This window comes from Anser cygnoides, chromosome 7, assembly GCF_040182565.1.
Source record: "Anser cygnoides isolate HZ-2024a breed goose chromosome 7, Taihu_goose_T2T_genome, whole genome shotgun sequence".
Lineage (NCBI taxonomy): Eukaryota > Metazoa > Chordata > Aves > Anseriformes > Anatidae > Anser > Anser cygnoides.
The window spans coordinates 27,989,575-28,015,507 of record NC_089879.1 but is presented as its reverse complement, the minus strand read 5'-3'; the positions used below and the strand labels follow the sequence as shown (position 1 = coordinate 28,015,507).

Here is a 25,933-nt window from a genome sequence, read left to right as displayed (position 1 = left end):
TGTGTTGCAGCAAACGTGTTGGGGTTTCTTGGGTTAAGGGAGCAGTAAGTGTGGACAGTAAATTCCCAAAGGGCAGGGTGGAGATCAAATAGTGTGGTAGTGTGTATGTGTGCTCATAATATCCTAAGCAGAAACTGATTTTAAAATTTAGTTACTGTACAATCTGGTATCATGTTAGTCAAATCTAGATTCATGGATTCTTTGCACCTTTATATTTCTATTGTTTTTACTTATAACTTGATTTAATCTTATGCTGCACACAATATGTCACTGTGTTCCCACGTGAATTTAAGATAGAAATACTATTTTCCATGTATCTGCCTAGTGAAAATGTGTTAGGGTATTGTGCTGCTGCCTTATAATTATAGCTGTGTTACAGTTTGGCATTTGTTGAATTAATCTCTTGCCTACTTCCTCAAAATCAAAATGTTGTTTAGATAAGTTACTGCCATAATTGAATCAACTTACAAAAATTATATTCATATATCTCTATGTGTGTGTAGGAAGAAGACCAAGATCAGGATGCAGTAGGTGGACAGAAGATTATTAATCAGACATTTCTTTCTCTTTCCCAAATTACTGCTTTGTCAGAACAAAATATAGAAGGAGTTCAAAAGTGAGTAGCAATGATAACAATGCTAGAACCAATATTATCATGAAATAAAGTTTATAGACAATTTGATGGATTTCTTTTGTGATAGTTACCACATTAGACTTTAAATCATAAATGATTTAATTGAACAATTAATGTTTCATGAAAGTTATAAAGAAAGCCATTGATCTCATATCTGCTTTATTTTAGTGTGTTGCCCATATCTTTTGATTTTTCTTCAACTCCTTCCCTCTTGCCCCTGGTAAATATTTCACAACGATGGGGTTTCTGGGTTTACAGTCTTACTAAATATTCTGTAAATAAAATACTAAGATGCAAATAAGCACAGGCCAATGCTGAGCCTTTTCATATGTCTCACTTGGTAACTCTTTTGCTAAAACATTTAGGACTCTTTACAGATCCATGAGTTACTGTAAAATCAGAAGGGTTTTAACAGTTCAGAAAGGGATGGAAAGCTTAAGAAGTAGATAGCTATTATGGTGCACTGGGGAAATAGGAGGCAGCCAAAGACTTCTGAAGTAAGCCCTTGTTGTCTTCCCTTTAGCAGCACCCTCTCTCATTATTATTGCTTAATAGGAGATGAATTTAGGATGCCAGGAGTTCAACCTGAAACTCTAGACTTATATTTTTAGAATGGGATTTTCAGAAGTGCCCAAATAATTTAGGAGCACTTTTATCCACTGGCAGATTCTTAAAGAATTGAAAGCCAAAGGGCTGGTGCTCTTAACTGTTTTGGGGAGACAGAAGAAGAAGGAAAAAAAAAAAAAAAGACAACAACAGAACTAACCCTGTCTTTCTGAATACATAGAGTTTTTGAGAGATTAAAATATTATTCTTGAAATATTCTCTTCATCTCATTTGTCTTTTTTTTGAGGAAAAAAAAAACTTCTTTACCTGATGGGATTTATTTTTCTTTTTTAAATTTTTTATTTAAAGAAAACTGGAAAAAAATATATTTTTTTCCCTTTAAATAATAGTATATGTATTTTTTCATTTATTATTTTCTCTTGAGTGATAAGCCCCTTACTTCAGAGAAGACTGAAGCATACAACTCAAAGGAGACTAAAATGTACTCGATGATGCAATTTATTGTGAAAATTTCTTGCTAAAATTAAAAAGGAAAGCATTGAAAGGTCATATGTTTTTTCTTAGTCTCAGCTGCTCACATGTATTTATATATATGTGTGTATATATATATACACACACACACATACGCACACACAAGTTAATCATAAAGTATATACTGCATCTGACTGAAGGGGGTAGATGCAGGGTATTTTATGTACTCTAAGCAGTTTAGCACCAGCATTGAAATTTTGTTAGTTTACCACTGAGCATCATTTCTCTACACAAGAGCATTTTGAAGGCCACAGCTAAGGACAGAAAATCAGAATAGATGATCTAATTCAGTATGAGAATTTTGATGTCTTGCATTCCCATATATATTGGAGTTCTGTACTGCCGTCCATCTCCATAGGACTTGCACACCTCCCATAAAGGAAGAAATAGCAATCGATTTAATTAAGAAATCTAAATCACCCATAATTTCCTGATCATTTATAGATACTGTTGTCAGCGAGAAGCCTTGCAGAATATTGAAAAAATGAGTTCTGGCATTGTTAGTAGCATCACAGAAAATCTAAATCCCTGAGAAGTTCTGATTATGAAAACACAGAGTTGGCAGAAGCTTCAGAAAGAGAGGATATGGACTGTTTTAAACCTTGGAAAGTTCAGCTGGCCACATTCCACTTCTATTTCAGTACATAGTTAAGTGTTTTTAACCGAGTTGCATGTGTACAGCCGTACAAATTTGTCATGCAGAACAAAGGAGTACATGTTTTAAACAAAACTGATTGGATTATATGCTTTACTTTGTTAGCTATTGAGGCTTTAATTAAAAAAAATAAAAAACAAAAAACTCATCTTACTTGGCAGCGTATCGCTACTGGCTTGGTGAAAACCCTGAAAAACTAACAGTTGCCTCTGAGTAGGTCTGATATTAATGCTATTATTACAAAGGAATGAGAAACGGGGGGGGGAAAAAAGACTTCACTCTTGCAGGGGAGGAAAAACTGTGATCACAGCTGGCACCTGTGTAGTCAGGTATAGCTAAGAAACCAAGGATTGCTTTGATGTAAAACTTAACTACCTGAGACGTGGTTGAAGTTACACCAGAACTGCAAACTGAAGTCCTAGCCCTGATCCCCTATAAACTCTTTATGTGGAAAAATGCATACAATTTTTATAAAAGACATAATTAATTCCATGTTTGGATAGAGTAGATGTAAATATGTCAGTAGCATCATAGTCTCCTAGAAGGAAATGTATTTTTCTATAATTATTACTTCAAGTTAAAATAAGTGGAAAATTTTCCAGTGTGCCAGAAAAATGAGATTCTTCCTAAATGTTCTTACCATTATGAAAGGTGAATTTAAATCTCTAAATATGTTAGATGTTTTTAGTAATTTTATATTGTTTATGTAATTTTTCAAATGCAATTTTTTTTTTCAGAGCCTGTGAAAAATAATCACTAATGGAAAGCAAGATCTTTTTTAATATTGTAAACATATCTTAAAAAAATAGAGACTTGTCCCATTTCATCCAACAAACCCCTTCCTGAACAAACACTTCGGGAATTTCTTTGGGAATTTTGCCTGCATTTCTCTTTGATTTTTGTAAATCTCTTTACTTCATTAATTATATCTTAACATTTAATTAGTGCCTGTTGAAACCTGTAGGTGCTTGCTTACTTTTCTCATTTGATTTTTTCCTCTAACCATCAGTGTTCATATCTAGAAATTGATGTAGCTAAGTTTCTGGGAAATATATACACGTATGTATGTAATATATTAATAGATGTACAATCACTAAATTAAACTTTGAAACCTCTATTTTCAAAATTTCCCTATTTTACTCTGCTGTTTCTTTTAGAAAGCTGGAAGAATTTCTGAATTTTAAACAATTAAAGACATCTTTGAAGGAAGCTATTTTGCTAGATTATTATACTGCCGGATTTTGGTGGGCTAAAGAAAAGAACTTCAGTCTTGTGCAGCTCTCAGGATTCATGGATCTATTAAACTTCCTGTTGGAGAACCTCCGTGGTAAGTATATTTAAAAATTATAAAATAAAAATACCTGAAGTGGAAGGCAAGAATGCTTTCCAGTCATTTTAATAAAGCGGTTTTTAATTGCAAGTGATTGTAAAATGATTTATTTTCCTCTTGAATGTTGTAATGCTATACCTTGTGCCTGATGATAATTCTCCTTGAAAGATGTTAAACTTTGATTAGAGAGAACTGTAGTCTGTTTAGCAGAATATCTCTCATTCTTTCTTTGTACAGTATATGTTGCAAAAGGACCAGGTCCTGAAAAGACCTCATCGTTGGTACGGTAAAATAAATAATCATTACAGTAGAGTGAGAGCAAGGAACATCTAAATTTTGGTTTCAGCTCTCTCAGTGACTGAGTCACCATAGCCTTGGGCACATTTCTCTGATGTTTGAGATATTTGGTACATCCTGTAGAATTATACCAGGAGAATTACATTTATTTTGTCCTTGGAGGTTAGCTCTCAGGGAGCTTTCTCTACGGCAAATTCTGCATTTTGGGCACAAAATGTATTGGTTAATTAAAGACTGATGAGCGAAGTTAACTGGCATCACTGCCAAAGTTGAAAAATAACAATGAAAGGACTTGAGCTCTGGTGGCTATGAGGAGATTTGCTAAAAAGCATGCATCTTGAGTCTGGTGGGAACAAAATAGCCAAAAAAGTAACTGTAGCTGTATCCTCTCAAAACCCCCTTTTCAGAGATCACAATTCTTAATTTACATTCACTTTGAAGGTGATTATGTTGAGAAGAGTCTATCCCAGAGGAAAAGTGAAAGGACACAGTGGTTCTATTCAAAGTAAAGATGAATATTTAAAATCAAATTCATAATAATTATTATACTCTTTCATTGTAGTTTAAATCAAGGTCCTTTCTGACTTGGAATTTTGACAGAATATGTACGTGCTTTATGGTCATTGGAATTCCAGTTGTCCTTCCTGTCTCCAATGAGAAAGTATCTTAACATATGCTAACTATATTAATATAACAATGGAGAAGAATGGAAACATGACACAAATTAGTTTTATGAGACTGTAATGCATGTGTACTAGACAGGCTGGTAGCACAACTGGTTATTAAAGTTGACTGACATTTTTCAGGAATGTGATCTTAGTTGCATAAAGTCTGGCAAAGCTTTAACTCTTTAAGCTAAATTTTTCCATGGCAGTGTCTGCCTCAGATTAATTTTAACATATAAAATTACCACTAGAACAGTTCAGTGGGCTTCAAGACAGAGGCTGTCAAAGAAATAAATGTATTATTTTGAGCTTCTTTTTTTTTTTTTTTTTTTTTAATAACAGCTCTAATACCCCTATGCTTTGAAGTAAAGACTTAAGATTTGGCAAGCAAGGGTTGTGAATTTGCTTTTGCTGTCCTCTGAAAATCCATTCATATTTGGCAAAGACACATGGCTTCCAGGGAAAGAAAATGCAGTTTGTAAATGCGAGGGACTTCTTATATTTTTTTCATGGCTAAGTTCCCCAAATAATCCATCTTACAAATTATGCTCTAGCCCAGGGCTGAGATGAATTTCCTTATAGTTACTGTTCTCAGCTGGTGCAAGTTCCAAGACCAAACATTTCAACTAACAATAAAATGCTAATGTCTTCTATATTAATGACCATTTCCTTTTCCTTCCCTACAATGTACCCAAGCAGCCTGGAGAAGTAAGCTGATTTGATCATAATAGCAACAATAGCATGGAACGGAAAGAATGGATTTAGACAACGAGGGTAGTGGAAATTCATTTAAGGCTGGTAAAAGAGAGAGGAAAACAGAGATTTAGAAACTCACGGCTTTTCTTGATTGAGTGGTTGAGGAGAAACAGTTTGAGAGCCAAGGGATCTTTGTTGCCTGTATAAATATTCCTTGCACAGAAAGTGAAACAGGATAGGGACTGAAACCAGCTGGGGATCCAAGATGGAACTACTTGTGTGATTTGGTCTACATTCTACACTTTGAACATAAAGTGCTCCTTACCTCACAGATGTAGTGTGAGAGCCATCCTGAGACAGGCAGTTGGGCCTGAACATCAGTTGTACAAAGGAAAGAGAAAATTTGGACTAGCTGGAGAGAGGACCTGGGCCTGAATATTGTCACTTCTTGTGATCTTGTTATCTTTACTTCCCTACTAACTGTGATATTTCTGGTTTTGTTACTCTTTCTCGTTTCCCATGGCTTCTCTTCTATTTCCCCCCACGTTCTCTGTATTTCTTTTTTATTTTATCTTTTTTTTCCATTACGGTTATTTATATTGTGCTGCCTCTGTTACTGAAAACTGAGGTGAAATTTTCAGGGTTTTGATTGCTGTACAACTAAAGGGCAAAACTACAAAGACCAGAATCTTGGAAGTTTTTAAATTTGTTTTCTGTGCAAAGAACCAAGAAGCAGATCAGTAGAGAATTAAAGCAATAAGGAAAATAAATCTATTTCACCACTGGTGGATATTTCCCCATTTTCTACTCTAGATTTTTAGACTTAAAAAGAACAAGTAAATTGTGTTTGTAACTTTTTTTTTAAACTCCACCATGGTTCTAGTGATAGCACACAGTGCACACAAATCAGAAAGATGGTTCCTTTCTTTTTAAATGCAAGGTTTAGCAAGCATTGATATATTTTCAGATTTTTGTCAAGACAGTATACAAAAGGAATTGAAATTTTAGTTCAAAACTGTTTTGGCATTTGGTTTTGCTTTCCAAGTTAAAGCTGTAAAGTCATTATTTATTTTGGGGGGTGCAAACGATTATGCAAGCAGAATATTAAGCATATTCAAGTTTAATCAATTATGACTAAGTACTTAAAAATTACTTGCCATTTTTAAAATCTGTTCATGTATTTCTGATTTATCTTGCAAAGGACATGGTCAGAAGAACAGTCTATTTACAATACATAAGCAATAGTAAATTCATTTTAAGGATAATCATACTATGCGTCTAGCATTTATATGCTATTCTGTCTGTGGCTATCTCTGCATACATAAAAGACCAACCTGTAGTGTCTTAAACATCCATTATTGTGGTCCTTGCATTATTAGGGCTCGTCAGTGATTTTATGATGGAATTTTAATGCATATTTTATTGGTAAGAATAATGGCAACAGACAAAAGTGTTTGGCCACTGTTGCTTTTTAAGTTTCCATGTGACTCATAATATAACTGTTTAAGCTTCTAGAAGTCTTATAATTAAAATGCCCTAAAAAAAAAAGGGGGGGGGGACACCACCTCTATTATGTTTATATTTACTTTTTGTTCTTTGGAATTAATTGCAGACAAACATATGACCTTAGGAGATAACATAAAGGAACTTGGAAAAGCAATGGCTGGAATAGGAGAAACTGATTCAGAAAGAAGTGGTGACATGGATGTCTTCAGCATTGAGGAAGCCAAAGCAATCATTGATTACTTGAATATCAGGTACTACCCTAGGATACATGATGTCTTATTCAAATAATTTAATGTGGTAGGAAATCTGCTGATAAAATAAGTTAAAATTGTTTAATTGGGTATGTACTTACTATGCCAACATGCTACGTATATCAAACTTGAAAAAGTAAAAAGAAAAGAGAATACTCAAGCAGTGGTAAAGATCTGACCTCAGATGTCAAAGCCTGGAAAATTCAGAATTTAGATGGGAAGTTTATCTTGACATAAGATTATTCTGAAAAGATTCTATCTGGGTTTTGGTTTGGGTGATTTAAAGGAAAGAGGAGAGTGGTGTATACAGAATACTCTTGTTTTGCTTTTAAAGCTTTCTAATTCTATATTCAGTTGAACAAAATCCTGAGTCTCATTTGTAACTTTCAGTATTTGTGTGACCTTGTCAGCTGTAGTGGACTTCTTAAGTGGTTTAAAGTTCTGTACTTTACAGAATTAAGGCTATGGTAAATAAGTATGAGTAATAAAAATGTTGCATTTGTAAGTTAGCATAAGTTCAGCATTTGCATGAAGAGGTTTCTTGACAGGTCTCAGCTTTTAAACAGACACAGAAAGAGATATAAACAGCAGTAATTCAGTTACGTATCTTGGAAAAAAAAATGAAGTGTCAGTAGCTAATCACTCCTCTCCATATAAAGTCTTAGTAGCATATACAGACCTTTCTTCATTGAAGTGCCATAGTTAGGACAGCAGCCTATACTCTTACACCACTGCTTCCAGTACCTGATGGATGAATGGTTCCTTAAGTTCTTGTATTGCCAGAATGGGCAAGAAAAGATGGAAAATGGAAAAGGTATGATTGTAATATATGTTTATACGCTATAGTATATCTTCAGCCATTGAGTCCATTTCATGACCTCAATGGTAGTGCTAGGGAGAGAGATTTTGTGGTGGATGGACATAAAAAGTGAGTCCATGACTGATCTGTATGTAGAATTGTTGGGAATTTTCTGACTCTTCTTTTGCTAGAAGAATTTTAACATGGCAAAGAGGTTTTTTTTGAGTGTTTTTTGAATGCATTAAAGTTTTTATTGAAAACAGACAAAAATACAAGGATGGCTGACAGTCTCCTGGTTTAGGGCACTGATAGATTCTTACTGGGGTTTTAAACCCATCACAGGTCATTTCTCTTACGGTTGAGTTGTAAGATTGGGCTTTCTCCTGCTCTGTGTTTGTTGTTGATGATGATGATGATGATGTTGGTTTGGTTTGGTTCTGTTTCACAGAAAATAAAAAGAACTTCAGGTTCTTTCCATATGAAATGAGAACATCTCTTTATATCTCAAATTTCTGTAGTCAAGGCAAACCAATGTCCTGCCAAGTACTCCTGCCTAAACTAAAAGGAAGCTTGACATTTAAAATGTCTCACTCAACTTCTACTTCTCTTTTCCTGTCTGTGCCTTTTGTATATTTATTTGGAACAAATGTTTTTTCCAAGTAGGATCTCTGTAGCTCTTGTGTGAACTATCCATTGCAAGAGATCTTGTCCATGAAGTAAGTCCTTCACAGTGTAAGAATTTCATCCAAGAGATTAGATGCTCCATCCTATTACCACCGAAGCATTAACTCAGCAGGAATACAATCATGCTTCAATACAGCAGTGGTATTCTGGCTGCCAGACGTGTAGTTCTATTTTCATACCGGTCAACTTACTAGAAGTACGTACTGATGCAAGGTCATGGATATATACATGTACATATATATGACAAAATGTGTCGTGTATCCACTTTATACAATCCATTATTTCATTCACGTGAATATTTTTTTCTAAATCAGAACTGAATCAGCATACTTTTTATGTGGTTGTATTCCGAACTTTATGAACTCAGGAATAGGCTGACTGAGTTTTATTACAACTCAAATTTATGTATTAGTTCAACATTTTTTCTTGTTCTTCACTTTTTTTTTTTGTTTAATTTTAAATGATAGACCTATAGCTTTATTTTTTTTTCTATTCAGGATAGTATGACATGTTTTAGTTCAGATCACATTTTTATAGGTGAGCTATAAACCCATGGGATTCATAATGGAAATGGGGACAAATGCTCAACTACATTGGCACAAGCTGTATAACAACTATAATGATACCTTCAGGTTTGGTGGAAGGTGACAGTTACCGTCTTTTTATCCTGTCTCCTGCAGCAAACACATATCAACATAGTTCTTGACATTTTCTTTCAGGAAGCAGTGGAGTTAGGAAAATATGTCATTGTTAATCACCTTCATATTTTCATATGACATCATAAGAGGTTTTATTCTGAAAAATCTTCCTTGCATGAGAAAAATTATTTTTATGTAATGGCTAAATACACTGGCACAGGCTCTTAATTGTTCACAACAAGCATTTTATATAATGCATGGTGGAAGAAAACTATACCAGTTTTAAAGTAGTGATGCTGTATAATCTACATGAATTGATTTAAAGAGCATTAAATGGAGGAATTCTTTTGTTGATATAGGATTAAGGGTGACAGGTCAAACAGAGTTCTGTTTGAAAAATAAAAATAAATTCAGAAATGCCAAAAGTAATGACTTATATTTTTGGAAATACTGTAAATTATCTCTACATGGAACACAGTCTGCAAAGAATATCATAACACGTTTAGAAGGTCTAAGGGAAATAACTAATTTTCAGCTTCTCTCAATCTGGCTCCTTTCCAAGGCATTGGAATAAAGAAAAGAAAGAAGTTTGAAATGTTAGGTTCTGTCAATACAGTTCGAAAGATATGTATCTAGTTTCTTGTATGTCTGCAATGCTCATAAAATATTTTTTATTCAAATAATCCGTGTTAGAATATTACCAAAAATAGGTCTGTATGTGTCTGTGAGAGGGAGGACACATGTATTTTCATGAATTTGTCTGAGTCATTTCCACGTAAATTCTGAAGTCAGTTTAAACATAGTTCATAAACAAATTCCTATTTTTCCACTGAAACATGGCAGGAATTCTTTGGTGAAACATTGCAGTAAATAGATAATTAAGATGCTACAATATTTGCCATTTCATTTGCAGTACATATGTGCTTTGGGTGTGGGGCAATGGAACTCACAGTTTATGGTAGCCAAATTTCTTATGCGAGTAATCAAATTTGTTTTTTAACAAATGGTAATTGGCTGAATTAAATGTAACTATAGAATAAAACTTTTATATGGCACTTACAGAGCCAAATGTTCAATAAGGCTGCTATACTACTTCTCACAAAACTAGGAAATGCATCTGTACATATGTGCAAAACTGTCTGCAGCCATTTGGGTACAAATGTATTTGAAAGAGTCACGGGTGCGTTTGACTAATCGTGCTGGAAGATGTATTATTGTCATGTAAGAGAGGCTGGCAGTACTGCCTTTGTGTTCTTCTAATTCTGAGCTGCTCTCTAAGGCTGGAAGAATCTCTGCTGTATGTTAGCTGGCACTTCAGCACCACTTTCATGAGAGCAAATTGTCCCTGGTCTGTAGTATTTCGTGGAATCTCAGTGGTACTGTGGCAGTGGCCAGCGGTGCTGTGTAAATGAAGGTGATTTGGAGAAGGATGTTCAGCTAAAATGGTGGGTACTGAACACAGACTCCCACCGTTGGCTTCCTCATTAATTGTCATAGCCAAGATTGTATTTCAGACACCTACATCCCAGTGCATCAACCTCTCTCTTTGCACATGGCTCGCTGGTTAGCCCTACTGTTGGCTGCACGGGGTGCATGCCCGTGGGGGGACAGAAGAGTCCCAGCAGCGTGGGGCAGCCAGCCGGGGTGGCAGCTGTGGGGGGCTGGCTCCCTGAGAGTCTTGGGGGACACCATGTGTCAAAGAGCAACCCATGATGCATTGTGTGGTGGGGTATGGTACTGTAAACACATTTTCAATGTGAAAGCATACATTTCTATAGTATGTTTCTGAAAAATCTCACCTAAAAAAAGTATGTTTAATTACTTTGAAGTTAAAAAATGCTGCAAAACAATTATCTCTGGCTTTAAGATGTTACGCTTGCTCTTCTACCACCCCTTCCACTGGTCAAATATTCTTGACCAGGATTCTGTGATAACTTTTTAAACTACTTGCATTATCATTAAAGTACTGCAGGAGAGAAGTCTTACTCTGAAGTACATATCTTTCTAATATGTACCCTGCCTGTCATGATATTGACTTTGTTCTTCTGAAAGGAAAAACAAAAAATAGGAAAACTCAAAAATATTGTATATGAGCTCTGCTTGGTTCCTAAGAAAGCATCATACTTGATACTCCAAGTAAAAACTGAAATTCATGTGTAGTTCTGACCTAGCCAGGATATTCCGGGCACTCTGTTCAAGAGACACTTGGCAAAACAGGAAGAAGCTTCTCTAAAAGTAATCAAATAAAAACATAAGCTTAAAAATGTTGGCATACATGCTCTGACAGGGGACTGTCAGTGTCCATATGTGCTGTCTCTGTACTGGCAGTTGCCTTACAGACCAAAGGATGTAGAAGCACACCTTTTGAGACGTGGCTTTGAAGGCAACGTTATTAATTTCTTAATCTCCTGGCTCAGAAACAGCGGAAGGCTTACATGTGTAAGTATAGCATTAGCATGACATCCAGTACGTAGTAGCAGTGTCCTTAGCTTTAAGTAGATAACTGCATACATTGTTCTAACAGTTACTTCCATAGACCATAGAGAAATTCATGTTGGAAAGGACATGTGGAGGCCATCTAGTCCAAACCCTACTCAAAGCAGGCTTCAGTATTCTAGATGTGGTCTTAGAAATACTGAACAGAGAGGCACCACCATCCTGGTTCGTGGCTCTAATAGAGTGGTGGGGGGAAAGGATAGGAACTGGTTACAGATGTTCCTTGCAAATATTGCCATATCTTTTCATGGGTACATCAGACAGGAGTGTGATAAAGTTAGAATCATTCTTCGACCTGAACTTGATATGAAATCACAGAAATGTGTTTTAAATCCTGTCAGAATGACATGACAGAAGCCAGAAGTTCTGTGTCATGGTTTTAAGAGGAAAAAGTAATTGTAACAGATGAACTGTGACAAACCAAGCCTTTGATTAAACAAATGTGATATCATTGATCATTAAGAAAGGAAACAACGAAAATTATTTAAAACATGAAATGGAAATCCACATATGTTTTAAGGGAAAATAAGTTTACTACTTTAAGTTACTTTTGGTGTAATGCACAAAACTCTAGTGTGTCAATCTAGTTTTCTAGTTTTTCTTTAAGGAAATAGCGCACTGATTTTGAAACATGACCTTGAGAGAATAAATGCTTCCATTCTTTATTGGTTTTGTGTTCCAACATCAAACTTGATCGCTGGAATAAGCAGCCCATCCCAAATCTGCTAGCTCATTTGGCTTTGTTTCCTTCTTGTCCACTACTGCTGATATTAAAGACATAAGTATCCTGGTGATACACATTTCGGGAGTTACTTTTTTTCAGAGGAGAACTTAGTCTTCTTGGAGTTCGATTCCATAAGAACAAAGCAGTTCTATTCTTAATTATCATACTGGATTTTCTACAGCCATCTAACAGTACGTCCTGTAAATTAAATACCCTGTGTATCGCAGCTGAAGTTAAACAACCATCTGCTGAAGTTAAACAGCCATTTCTTCCTAACATTCAGAGTATTACCCATCTGGAGAGTAACTCTCACTATAACATTTTTTTTTAAAGTGTTGCCTTTCTAGAGATCTACAGCTGTACTAGCAGTATTTTTCTCTTGTTTTCCAGTTTATTTAAACCCTATAAATTGTATGAACATCTCTTCCACAGTCCTAGAGAAGAACTTGTGATAAGTAATAAGGTAAGTAATTTATATAGATGGAACTCATTATTTAGAATTATTTAATGAATGCACTATGACATATGTTTTTTATTGCTCAAAGCAATTTTATGTCAACATTACTTCATTACTAAAGTAAAATGGCTGATTAAAGAATACAAGTTAGATGTTTCAATCCTCAAATTCAAAATTAATTTTGGATTTCAAAAAAATTTAAATGCATTGGTTGGCTAAAATGCGTTAAGTCAGGAATACTTTTGTTTATGTATTTATAAGTTGGTGCATATCATTTGAATTAGCAATGCATGAGTCTGACTGTTTTAAAGTCAGCAATCAAAATCAGAAAAGTTTGTGTACCAAGCAAGAGTCTGACCACAGTGCTGATATTTATGTATGCACAGTTTTTTTTTCCACTGTAGTCACCAACAGTTAATTATACTGATTGTAGAGAAAGAAGCTAGCTAGAAATCCAGCATTTTGAAGGCACTCTTACAGTCAAGCTAGTTCACTGTTATTAAACGTTGTATTCTAACTTATACGTGAAAAAATACATAGGAATACGTGTTGACTCAGGAGGTGGCCGTTAATCAAACAGCCAGATTAAATTAATCAAATATACCTTCCTTTTGTTTGATGGTGCATTTTGAAGATATATGTTACAATACATTGAAAAGAATTTACATTTATAATTTAGGAGACAACTGGTTACTCTGAGAGGCACAGTAGTAGAATTTCTCTTATGGCATGTATTTTAGCTTATCAGCACACAGGGAAGATAAAGTTATTAGTGCATTGGAAAAAAAGTCTTTTCCACATTAAGCTGGTGGTTTTGGGTCTGTAAATGATGTGGTATAATTTCCTCCCATGTTGCTTTTAAATAACTGTGTTTTACGCAAGAAGGACTTTTCTCGCCATGGATGCAAATATTTGGAGATTATTTTGAGGTTGTTTGTAAGGTGGGTTAAAATTCCAGCTATGCTGGAATCAATGACAAAATTAATTACATAAGTCAAGAAGGACTTCAGCATCACACTGTTGTTGTGGTTTTCATATTAGCTAATGAGATCAGTGGTTGGCTAGAGCTTTCTAATTGGTAAAATCATTTTTAATGAGGCTTTAATTAAATAATTTCTTGTGTAAATTTGGTTAATATATCAGTTGCAGATTAGCTTAAAATAAATGACTTTGTGTTTTCTTGAAACCTATTTCTGGATGTCTAAGATCAGCGTAAAATGCTACAGTTTCACAGCCAAGGAAAAGCAGCTGCTCTGCATGGTTTGTGTGCTAGGGAGTACCACCTGTACCATCTACCTGCACTAGGGAATGGCAGAAACATATTTCTGTGAATTACTTCGGTGTTAATCCATCAAAGGAACATGTGCGATTTACAATAAAACTGTCATAAAAACCTTCACGGTAATTTTTAGCTGCAACTCTCTTACAGACATTTCTTACCTATGCGCCAGTTTGGTTTAATTCATCTGTTTTGTATTCTAAGTCCCATGACAGAGACTCCAACCACATTTGTCCAACCACAGTGTAATACCCGAGAAGATCAATACTTGTATTCGTGCAGAGTTTATTTTGATAGGGTGATATATTGTTCTTCAATAAGTTAGTTTAACACTTTGAAACTATACATACAAATTTATGGCATTCTCTGTGTTTGCTTGATTTGTAAAATGTGATGAGAGGTGAGCCCAGCACAGACGTCAAGTTCTCTAGCTTACAGCTTTGTTATATTTAGAAATGCTTATCCGTAAAGGAGAGCATTACCCTTCTGTGTTTGCAGTCCCTTAGATGAACAGGTCAAACCCTGACAAGCTAAAGGGGCAGATGTGGTTCGATGTGTATGCCTATGGCAGGAGCATGCCTGGAGTCACATGCCCTGCAGTGCATGTGCTCAGGGAGCAGAAGGGGGCTGGAGATCGTCTGGGAAATCTGTGCACTAAAAGTAGATGATAAATCTGGGATGAAAGGTTGACTGTTGTTTCGCTGTGTAGATTACTGTCTTTAAAATAAATAAATAATAAAAAATAAAGCCACTGTAGATACACCATGGCCAACAGCTAGATGCGATCCTTACTCCCAAGCACACTGTTGCTATTGTGTAAAAAGTTTTCTATTAGCTTCATTGATGAAAGCTGTTCTTTTGGAATGAGAGACTGTAAAATGTAATGACCAGGTTTGCCCAAATAAGAAGAACCATGGCATTCTAAGAGCTTAATCACAGTATTATCTTATTTTGCAAATAAAGACTTTTGGACAAATCAATGAAATTATTTGCTTTAACTGAAATGGCTTGCTTTAGCTCACTGAGTAAATTTGTGCTTCACGTGTGCTGAAGGTATCACCTACTGAACAAAAGTCCAGCAGCCTCTTCTTTAGCAGAGATTCAGCTGCGACAAATAAAAGCAATAGTTACTGCTGTATTGGATATCCTTTAGAGAAGCCATGGTATGTGTTTTCCAGATAAAACTTATAGCAATGGATTATACACCCATTGGATTTTATTTTTTCTCTAGTGAGGGCAATTATACAGCATTCTCAATCAGATTTCCTTTTTGATCTTTCAGTGCATTTATTTCCAAATGACCCTGTCATTTCCTGTGTAAAATAAAATCAGACAAGAAAAGGGAAATGACTCAAAACTGAGTTAGATTATGCATACAATATCTGCATGCCACTTAACAAAATCTAAGTTACTTAAATATAGCACATAATTAGTGGAGCTTCACAATCTGATTAATATTCTGGGTTTTAATGCAGCTAGCATGATAGAAACAACTTTGTAAAATATAGACAGCATTTAAGTCTTTAAAAAAAAAGGAACAAACGACTGGCTAATTTAAATGTATTTTTGCATCAGCTAAAGCCTGTAAATCAAACTGCCTGAGGTGATCATATTGCCTAGGAAAAAAAAAAAAAAGGTTAACGCTGAAAGACATGAATGCTTGGTTAGATGATAAAACATACATCATAAATCTAACCTAGTTTGGCAGTCTTTAAAATTTAAAACTTACCTTTCCAGCTATCAAATCCTTTACTTCTCCTTCACTGCAGATCTACAAAAACCTATATATTACATACGTGCAAATACCTGTTAGAAAACACAGTAAGTACAAGGTACAAGGAATTACTGAGAAGCGTTAAGATTGCCAAGTAAATTCATTGCTTTTTGTTTTGTTTTGTTTGTTTGTTTTGTTACTGTTCTGAGCACTTCTAAACATCTAGAAGAACTGCAGAAGAAACAGTGCTTTATCTGGACTGTGGCCATGAACCAAAATAAAATGCATGTAGGGCTAACATACCAGAGTTCTTCAAGAATGCTGTTGTTAAAGATACTGCTTTTACCTTTTGCCCATTCTGGAGGTTTTGCCCTCTAGCTGTGGGTTAGTACACCTAGCATGCCTGCAAATTCAAAGAAAGCAAATGGAGTACACACCAAATCTTGATGTGCAGGGATTCAGTGGAGCAATTCCTATTAACATGTCAGATCTTATAAAAAAAGGTTTAATTAGTTAATACAGGAATTGTGTAGAAGTTTTTATTATTTTCTATTTCTATGGTCAGCTAATTTATTTTGCTTTGATAGGATGATATATTGCAGTACTTTTTTTTTCCAGATTTAAAAATTGTACCTTCTACTGTAGTTCATGTTTTTTGCTGCACTGTGTTGTGTATTTTTGGATGGAATGAGGCTAATGTCTTCTGGGATTATGTCTGCTTTGAAACATTTCCTAATAAAAATAATGTGGTTGGTAAATCTAGTTTTATTCCTAGTTGCTTTAGCCAGCCTGATGGAGTAATCTGCTACTTTATGGCCCAGATGACTAGCTAAGTTTGACTTCTTGAAGTAGTAGTGTACAATGTAATTTTCTTTAGAGATGTCATAGTAGGTCAGGTTGCAATAAAAATATCAAAGATTAAGTTTAATGACAGTGCAGATTCAGTGTTATAGCAGTCACTAGATATCATCCCCTACTTAGAGTTCCAGTTTCCATTAATGCTGTCTTTCCATGTACTCCTTACTTTTTGAAACATTAAGCTTTCAGACTATGTCTGGTATTTATCCAAGTGTGGGTGGTTGTTTTTGTTTAGTCTTTTGTTGTTGGTGGTGGTGGTTTCTTGCTTTAAGTCTGAATAAAATCTCTTCTGTGTTTTGAATTTAAGAGAGTGCATAGAAAAAGTACACTATCTGAAAGCTAATAAGCCTTTCTTGATGGCAAAAGTCCTGAAGTCTGGGACTTCACTTTGATATGTAATCCTCATTAGGTGTTGCACACTAAGATAGGTTAATCAATCATTTTTAAAACAAATTTGCTCAACAATTTTTTGAAAATTGCATTTCAAGAATGTATGAAACCAGAACATTTCTGTAAGCATATCAGTTCACACTAGAGAGACACATTCCTCAACTAATGGAGTGCATGTTTTTCAAAGTTTGAAGATTTCAAATATTTGTAATGCTTAAAAACCACTGAATTGATTTTCTGTAGCTTTGTTTTGTAAATATCACCATGGCAAAGACAAGACTACTTTGAAGGAAATTAAGAGCATAGGACTGGAAGGGACCTCTTTACTTGTCAGGTCTAGTGCTGCCTTCTCATAGGCAAGCATGTATAATCCTCTTCGGAAACTTGTCAAGCTCAAGCCTAAGAAGTTAACTTTTTTGCCTCTGTTATTCCAGTTAGAAAGCTGCCCTGGAGCCTGATTTCTGTAATGGTTATAAAAACTTCAAATTTCCAGGCTAAGTGTATTCACAGCAAGCTTATGTGCACTTGTCCATGTGCCAATTTGTGCCAGTATTGACCTTTAGTTATTATTCCATTCCCAGTATTTATTTTTCTAGCATATAAAGAGACAGCAATCTTATTGTCAGCCTTCATTTAGCTAAATTAGAAAAGCCCGTCTTCTCTAATCTCTGCTTTTATGATAGGCTTTTGATATATAGATTCTTACATACATAGTAGCCTTTAGTCATCCTGTTGGTTGTTTTTTGTAATTATTCCACTTTAAGTTAGTTTTGTTTGAACATAAGTGACTGAATGGCACAGTGTTGTTGTTGAGATAAAAGCAAGGCCCTGTACAATGACATACTGCTTTCTTTTTCTCTTTGGGAATAATCTGCATGATAGGTCCTAGAATCAGTCCACATTTCACACCTGTATCATGTAGCTGTCTTGTAGATCTGCTGTTCTGGCTCTCCTTTCTTACCTTTTTTTTTTTTTTTTTCCTGTTTGAGCTACTCTCAGCGCACTACAGATTTTTAAAAATTGTGTCCCAACAATGTCACCAAACAGTCTGTTGTTAAATACAAGAGTGAATATTCTTCAAGGTCACTCAGTCCCTTCTGTGTGATATTCTTGTCCTCTCATGCATTGATCATGTCTCTCATGTTCCTTTTGTCTAGAAAATTGGTTATCTTATTAAGTAAACTATGAAATTAGTCTGGCATCACGTATCTTTGATAAACCAATGTTGTGTTTTATGCCATTTTTCTTTAATTTCTATGTCCTTACTTATTTTTTCCTTCATAACGTGGTCCTCAAGCTTTTACTACTATGAAGATCAAAACTACAGCTTCAGGAGCAGCTTCATTATTTCACAATTATGAATGTTTAAAACTAGCAAACTGGTACTTGGGCTTTTGATGTCTGAAGGAAAATTTTTGATGTCCTCTACAGAAGTGTGTAGTCCCAAAGACCTGATTACTGAAGTAAGCAGCTGGAGAGCCAGTGGTTTTTGGTGACAAAAATAACTGAGATTTGGTCCTTTGATCTTGAAGTTTGCTATGGCTATAACTAGAGGGATCGTGAAGGGCTTATGATTAGACTGAATGAAAAGTGGAGTCTATTGGGATTGTATGCATTATTACTAGAAATATTTTAAGCATATCTTGCACGTTAGAAACCTGCTTTGGTTTACAAAGACTCTTTGCTATACTCAGTTACCCATAGTGGGGATATTCTGACCTTTAACAGCTGTGTTTCGATATAGGTTGCATGCTGGTGGTTTTCTATAGCTATCTTAACATGCCTGTGTTCAGGTAGCTGAACCGTGCTTCCCTAAAAGCCAGTGAGAGCTCTAGAGAGTTTGTGGAATTCATGGTGCTGAGTACTTTTGCAAATCTTGCTTTAGAGAATGATTGACAAAATGCTTTTTAAATTATTTGCTTAAGAAAAATCAAATACAAAACAAGCATGCCTTTTAACTCACTAACAAGTACGAAGTCGTGAAAGTAAAAATTCTGGCAGGAAAAATTCAGAATAGCTGAGATAGACTATGCATTCATTACACAGAGCACTATGCTTCTGACCCTGCCAACGTTAAAACAAGTGCCTCTTTTCAAACACTTCCGGAATTTTATTTCAGTAGACCTATTCACATACAGAGTTAAACTGAGAAGTGACTGGGGTCACATTGTTCAGCAGCCTGGAGGATGAAAGGCTGAGAGCAAAAAATAATACAAATTTTGAAGCTTATCATCATTTTTTGTTTATCTGACAAAGCATCATATTTTTGACTGTATTATATTAAAAAGGAGAGAGAAAAAAAAGTTGGTGTTGAAACATCTCTGGAACTGTGCAGGAATTTGAATATACACAGATGTGCTCTCTGGGTTTGTTAATTATTTAGAAAGTGACTTGATTACTCTGTGTGTGTGTATGTTAACATACGTGGTTCTGATAATAGCAGTAATGGCTTATTTATGTGCTGGAATGCAGGCCAAGTAGGAATTGTAGGCTTTGACTTAAAGGATAGACAGTGTATTAAAGACAGCATTTCTCTGCTATTCACCAGAGTATTGTAAGATCCAGAGGACTAATTGCTCTATCGTAGGACTATAACACATTAAAAATATTTATAGATCAGAATTCTTATGTATTTAAATTTTAATGGAAGACAATGAAATTGGCAGAAATAAAGACTTGGGGAAATTTTAAAGTGATTAAGCAAAGTACCTGGGGGCAAGCTGTTAGGATATTAATTTTGTTTTACTTTTTTTCGTATTCCTGAACAGCTTACTCTGTCATTGCCCTTTGGGATTTCTTGTTGTTTTACTTGACCAGAGCATAACAAAAATAATTGGAACTGAGCAAAGTAATTCTGTTCCACAGAAGATTCTGAGACTTTTTCAGTTTGATTTCATTCCATTTTTTAAAATAAATAATAGCTTTTAACGGAATTGCTGTTCTTAGATGTCTCTGTTTAAACTCCCCCACTCCAAAGCAGTCTTCCTGAAGGCCATTTCAGAGTCCAAGCCCCAGGAAGCTCCATCCTGGGGCCGCACAGGGTAGTTGGCTCTGCTGGAACCAGATCCGCATGATTCTGCGTCTGTGATCTGGCCTCAGCTGTCTGTAAGGCATGTTGTAGGGGAGCCAGGAATCTAGAAACCAGAACGTGAGGTCAGCCAGCATGGCAAACTGTTGAAGGAGCTTTGTACATAAGCTGATGGGAAACCAGATAGGCTGTTGGTGGCATGGTGGTAGAAATTTGCGTACTACACCCTAATTTTGTATTTAGTTCAAAATAATAAGGTTTGTAAGTAATCTGTCAATAAATAAATAAATATATAAAAATTTATGTCTGCTACAGAACAATAATCTTTTCTGTTAAACTTAGCCATATAACACAGCACCGATCAAGAAGTTATTCAAGAAAATACTGTTTGATATATATTTTGATAGTTCATTTTATTATTTTTAATTATTTTTTATTTTATTTTTTATTATTATTACTGATTGCTAACAAGTACCATTTGGGGACAGGTACCATTTGCTGGTCCAGTGTGAAGACACTGGTGACTAGTTTGTTAGAGTAATTGGCCTATTTCCAAAATTACCTGCATCATTTTTATTAATAAGCAGGTAGAGATCCATGAACTTACACTACAGTGCCGACTATTTTTGCACCCCTACCTTTACCTGCAGGTTTTCATCATCGTGAAGATCACATTGTATTCTTAAAAGTATCTCTGGAATGGAAAAGTGATGTGATATTTCAAGGGAATGTATCCCCATGGGTGAATATTTATGTATCAAATTCATACATCTTGTGACCTTATGTTATGAATAAAATTTTGACCTTATTCATATAAATAAATAGCATGGCATTTCCTTACTGTGATGATTTATATTCAATATACATTTTTATAATTTTTTATCCTCTCAGTTGATATTATAAGAAGACTTACTCAAAGTCTGAATAACAGATTAGTTTTGCAGTCCTTTAAAGTTCCTTTTTTTTAAATGCACCAGAAAGTTTGTATATTTTCTAATTTCACCTTTAATTTTCTAACTTGTCATAAGATACAATATGAAGAATTTTTACTGAACTTTGAATCTGATGTATGTGAATATTTAATTCATAAAATGTTATTTCGATTTCCTATATATAACTTCAGGAAAATAGAGTGTTACTAATTAGAAAGCTGAGTTTTATAGGATGTCTGTTTCATATGTGAGGTAACTTATATTGCTACTTAGGCTTACATTTAATAAACTTTAGCTAGGAAAATTGTTTAAATTTCAAAGAAAAGATAATAAATAAAAGGAGGGCATAGAATATTAATGTGAACTCGGTCTTTATTTTTTAAAGCATTCAAAGTTAAATAGTGGTGGTCTGTTAACAATCTAGGGCTATTTGGCAAGTCTTTAAACTTACTCAATAATCAAAACATAAAAGGACAATGGAAACTTTTTACAATAAAAAAAAGGAGTTGAGTACAAAAACCAAACAAATTATCCTCTGCTTTTTCTTGGTAAGGAGGTGAACTTTATAGGAAGGGCAGCAAGCTCTGAGTTAGGGTTGTCTTTTCCTGTCTTTGTTATAAATTATATCTGTCTGTGAAGAATCCTCTCCAGTTACTTCGTGGTTACGGGGGAGTCGTGTGGGTGTATGGGGAATGGAGCTGAGAAAGACAGATTAGGGGGAGCCTTCTTTTAATTGTACTGGGTTTTGTTTCTTTGTTTTTCACTTAGGAAATGGCAATTCTTCGCATTAATCTGCCTTGCTTACTAAACATACGGATGGATAGAATTCCCAAGATCCCAGCTGTGTAAATAGAATATTAACAAAACAACAGTTTTCTTCAACATTTTATTTGTTGCTTGTAACTTAGTAGGCTTTTGGAAGACTTCTGGCAACACTTAGGTTCACTCTAATCATTCAGAATGTTTTCATTAGGGTTCAAATGGGGGAGACATTTGGCAAAGGGATGGACTCCATCCGAAGGATAATGCTTGATTCTTTAATGGGAGGCCAAATACACTGCAATCTTATTATGAGACACCAGAAATATGAGAGGAAGTTGCCAAACGGTACTTGAGGGAGAGCCATATACCTGGGCTTAGTCCCCTCCTTGTGTCCTTCTTTCCTTGTGCCTACTGAGCATCTGAATGGATCGTGTAGGCCTTGCAGTCTGAGCAGAGGTAGCCCATGTGCAGCTGTTCAGATCGAAGAGAAAGGGGACATGACCAAGTTCCTGCACTGTTTCTTTTGTCATTTCAAACAGAATCAGGAGTCATTGACAGGTTGTAAGTGACAGAGCTGAGTGGGAAATTTTGGCCTTTCATTCATTTTCTGCAGCATGGGCAAGCTCCCACCCATAGATTTTCAGTCTCTCTTGTTCCTCTGTTTTGGGAAACGGGTTCTGAACTGTAACTTTCATCAGAATTAGGTTAACCTCATGTTTTGTGAGTCCCCCTCCAATCCACAGCATTGCTTATAGAAGCTAAGACATCATTATGTTCTTCCAGCTATTGCAGTCAGTAAAACAACATCGGACAGGTAGACCACACTCTCTTCTCAGGGCAGGCTTGAAAAGAGACAGCAGCTGAAGTCTTTAATGTGTTTTATGATTAAGACTATGAGCTGAAGTATTTTATGGTTTGGCTTCACAGTGTGCTCTTGAAAAATGTGGTAGCCAAGTAATCCTGAGTCTCCTCTTGACCGACTTAAAACAGCTGAGGAGGAACATTTAATTGTTTATACCTGATGTTCGCTTTGTAAAGAGTAAGAGTGGGCAGCATCTCTGGCTGATCTTAAGATGCTAAGGTAGTATCTCTATGAATTTTATCTCCTTTTTTATTTTTCAAACTGATTTCACCCTCAAAATTTGTCTTTGTCTCAGATTGTAAAGCTTATACCAGAGCCTGCGTAGGTTCTGCAGAGTTACGCTGCAAATGATGCTCTGTCCAGGATAAAACCCAAACAAACATGGATGGACTTTTTCAGCTGAAATACATTAACATTTTTACTCGCTGCTTTTTTATAAGAAGTGGTCCTTGTCATCTTTTTGATCCTTCTACAGGAAGGTCCAACAATATTAAAAAAACATATTGCAGAAAATAATGTTATCTCCTGTGAAAGCAGTAAAAATTTGCAGGTATTGCATCGTAACACACGTAAATACTCTACTCTCCTGATGCTAGAATTCCCGTACTTGGTAAAAGTTTTATTGTCTCTGTTCTATTCATATAACAATACACAAGGAACAATATCTTTTGTGCTGTTTCTCAGTAGTTCCTTTTGACTGTGTGTATCAAATGGGGCTTGTGAATACAGTCTAAGGCAATGGCATAGATCCTAAATGATAGAGATGCATGTTTCGTTTATTGTAAGGCTGACCAAATATGGTCTCAGAGTTGCAAAAACACCCTGTGCTTGAGAAGTCTTAATTTTGGAGTGATCAAGGCTGTGGGCAAGTTTCAGACACTAGCAGGCTGAAATTTACGTCTATATCCATAGATTCACTGAATGTTGTGTGTTGTGAACAGAGATACATTGCAACCAGTCACAACGTCTGTAGACTCTATATTACTCTTGTTTAATAAAATTGAGGAATGATAGGGGTGTTCTTTAGAATTTATTATAGCTTGAATATCTGCCTGACATTCTGTCAGAGTTTTTCTTAGGATTCATTTTGTATTCATGACATCCGTTTATCATTTTCATCCCTGTCTGTTACACATTTAGGACACTTAATGATTTTCTTTTGTTCTAAAGAACAAAACTTTTTTTTTTAAAGAACAAAACTTTCACCAACTTTTTGTGCTCTCCAGGATTTAAGATGAAGTTAAAGATTTATGTTTGGAGAAATGTTAAATTACCTGTAATTATCATATTTCAAATGAAGTATTTGAAGGTTTTACCCTCTTAAAAGTTAAGTTAAAAACTTAAGTTTGTTGCTGGAGAATTTTTAGCGTTACTGTTGTCCCTCTAGGACAACAGGTTAAAAGCAACTGATAGCTAGAGGCTGGGTTGCTGACTTTTCTTCTTTTTAAGTCCTACAAGTGGTGCACTGTGGTGTGCCCCAGTGGGATTTCCAAAAACATTGGTACATTTCTGTCCATCTTGAGAATGACCCAGTGAGTCTATTGGTAGGTGCAGGTGTGTTGGTATGTAACTCAGTACTGAACCATTCATTTCTGTTTAATAATCAAATGTTTGAGAAATCAAGAAATTGTCAGGATGGAAGTAGGGGGGCAAATGCTACTAATTTTGCCATGATAAAGATTTTATCTTTTGTCCATCCCTGTTGCGCTTGGAAATGAATTACTGAATGTAAAAATAATATCCTTCTGTTTGGAACCCTGGCACAGCAAAGCACAAGCACAATAGGAGAAGTTAAAGACAAGATTTCAGTCTTATCTCCATGCTTCCTAACTGCTGCTGGTTTGACTTCAGTTCCTACTGTTGTTATTCATACTGCTTTTATTGCAGCGTATTCAATTGTCTCTCTTTGTTCTGATCAATCCTCAGTTAAATGGGTAAATAATAAAATAAAAAGGGTATATAATCAAATTACTATAAGTAATTGGTCAGCCCAAGCATTACTGGAACTTTGTAATGAGCGGAAAAACAGGGCTTTGGTATCAGTCGTAAAGGCCAAGCCTTTATATCTGACAAGGAAAACACATTGCTACATAGGCACATTTTCTGTGAATTTAAATTACAAATTATTGTGTATAATCAAAATCAGAGCAACTGAAAAACCATACAGCATGGATAGACTTTAATAATTTTGGGTACAAATGACAGATGTTAGACAAGCTTAGAAGTCTGACAGACTAGGAGAATCTTAATATGTGACAAGTGCAAGATAAAATGAAAACTTGTCTTATGGATTATTTTTTTCCCTCTCATAGTAGAGGGAACATTACACAAACTAATAAGCAGGAAAGCATATGCATTAGAATAAAATGTAAAAGTCTGTGGTAAGGGAGCTTATTTAGGAAACAGGAAAGTTTAAAGACTGTACATTAAACAGCCAACAAGACATGGTGTGTTAAATAGGGGACTGTGGGTTGCTATGGTAATGGGAATTAGACTCTAAAGTTTTTCAGTGCTGGATTGCCAGTTTAATACGGTTACCACTTTGCAGTCTATAACATGAATTGGTTCTGTTACAGTACGTGGTGGATAAATACCAATTACAAAGACAACTTGCATTCTTCCTTAGCACTTATCTGTTAATGGACTACTGAATTTAGATGCAGAAGTAATTGCTTAATCTGGTGTCAATAACTCCAATGTATACAGAAGTATAGAATTTGGTTTTTATTTTTGTTTTCCGTTTTCTCTTTCTATCAAATGTATTTGGGGAAGAATGAGTGAAGAGTAAATAAAGGTAGCATGAATGTTAACAAACTAAACTCTGTGCTGTGAAATTTGGTTGTATAAAAAGGCCATTTTTATAGATTTGTGCCACTTAAAGAATTCTGTGTGTCAAGTCCAGGAAGATCAGTATAGCAGGGAGAATAAATAGTTTCTCAGTAAGAGTACACAGAATTTGCCCAGTGCTACAATAAACAGCAGCGGTGCAGTGAGGGTACTGCACCTTCATTTTTACCTGGGGGTCAGATTAACTCTGTCAGTTAGCTCCCTGTTAAGACCCAATTTACTTTGGCTGCATAGAGACTTCAGTGGGATGATCATATTCTATTGAACTCTATGTTCAGGGAACAGTAACTTCTACTCAACAATGACATTTTGAATTTGAAGATTAAAGAAA

At 35.4% G+C, this 25,933-nt stretch overlaps 1 protein-coding gene across 17 annotated transcripts in view; it reads left to right on the top strand.

The window, feature by feature from the left end:
• The window catches only part of CABCOCO1 (ciliary associated calcium binding coiled-coil 1), a 94,309-nt gene that overhangs the window by 6,582 nt on the left and 61,794 nt on the right, over positions 1-25,933 (top strand). For 16 of the 17 annotated variants that reach the window (XM_067001073.1, XM_067001072.1, XM_067001070.1 and 13 more), the window contains exons 2-5: positions 504-616; positions 3,545-3,714; positions 6,988-7,132; positions 12,864-12,936. In XM_067001073.1, the coding sequence (XP_066857174.1) occupies positions 504-616; positions 3,545-3,714; positions 6,988-7,132; positions 12,864-12,936 (501 nt within the window). Of the gene's footprint in view, positions 1-503; positions 617-3,544; positions 3,715-6,987; positions 7,133-12,863; positions 12,937-14,136; positions 14,272-25,933 lie in introns of those variants that run through there. The other variant, XM_067001079.1, reaches the window with a different exon arrangement.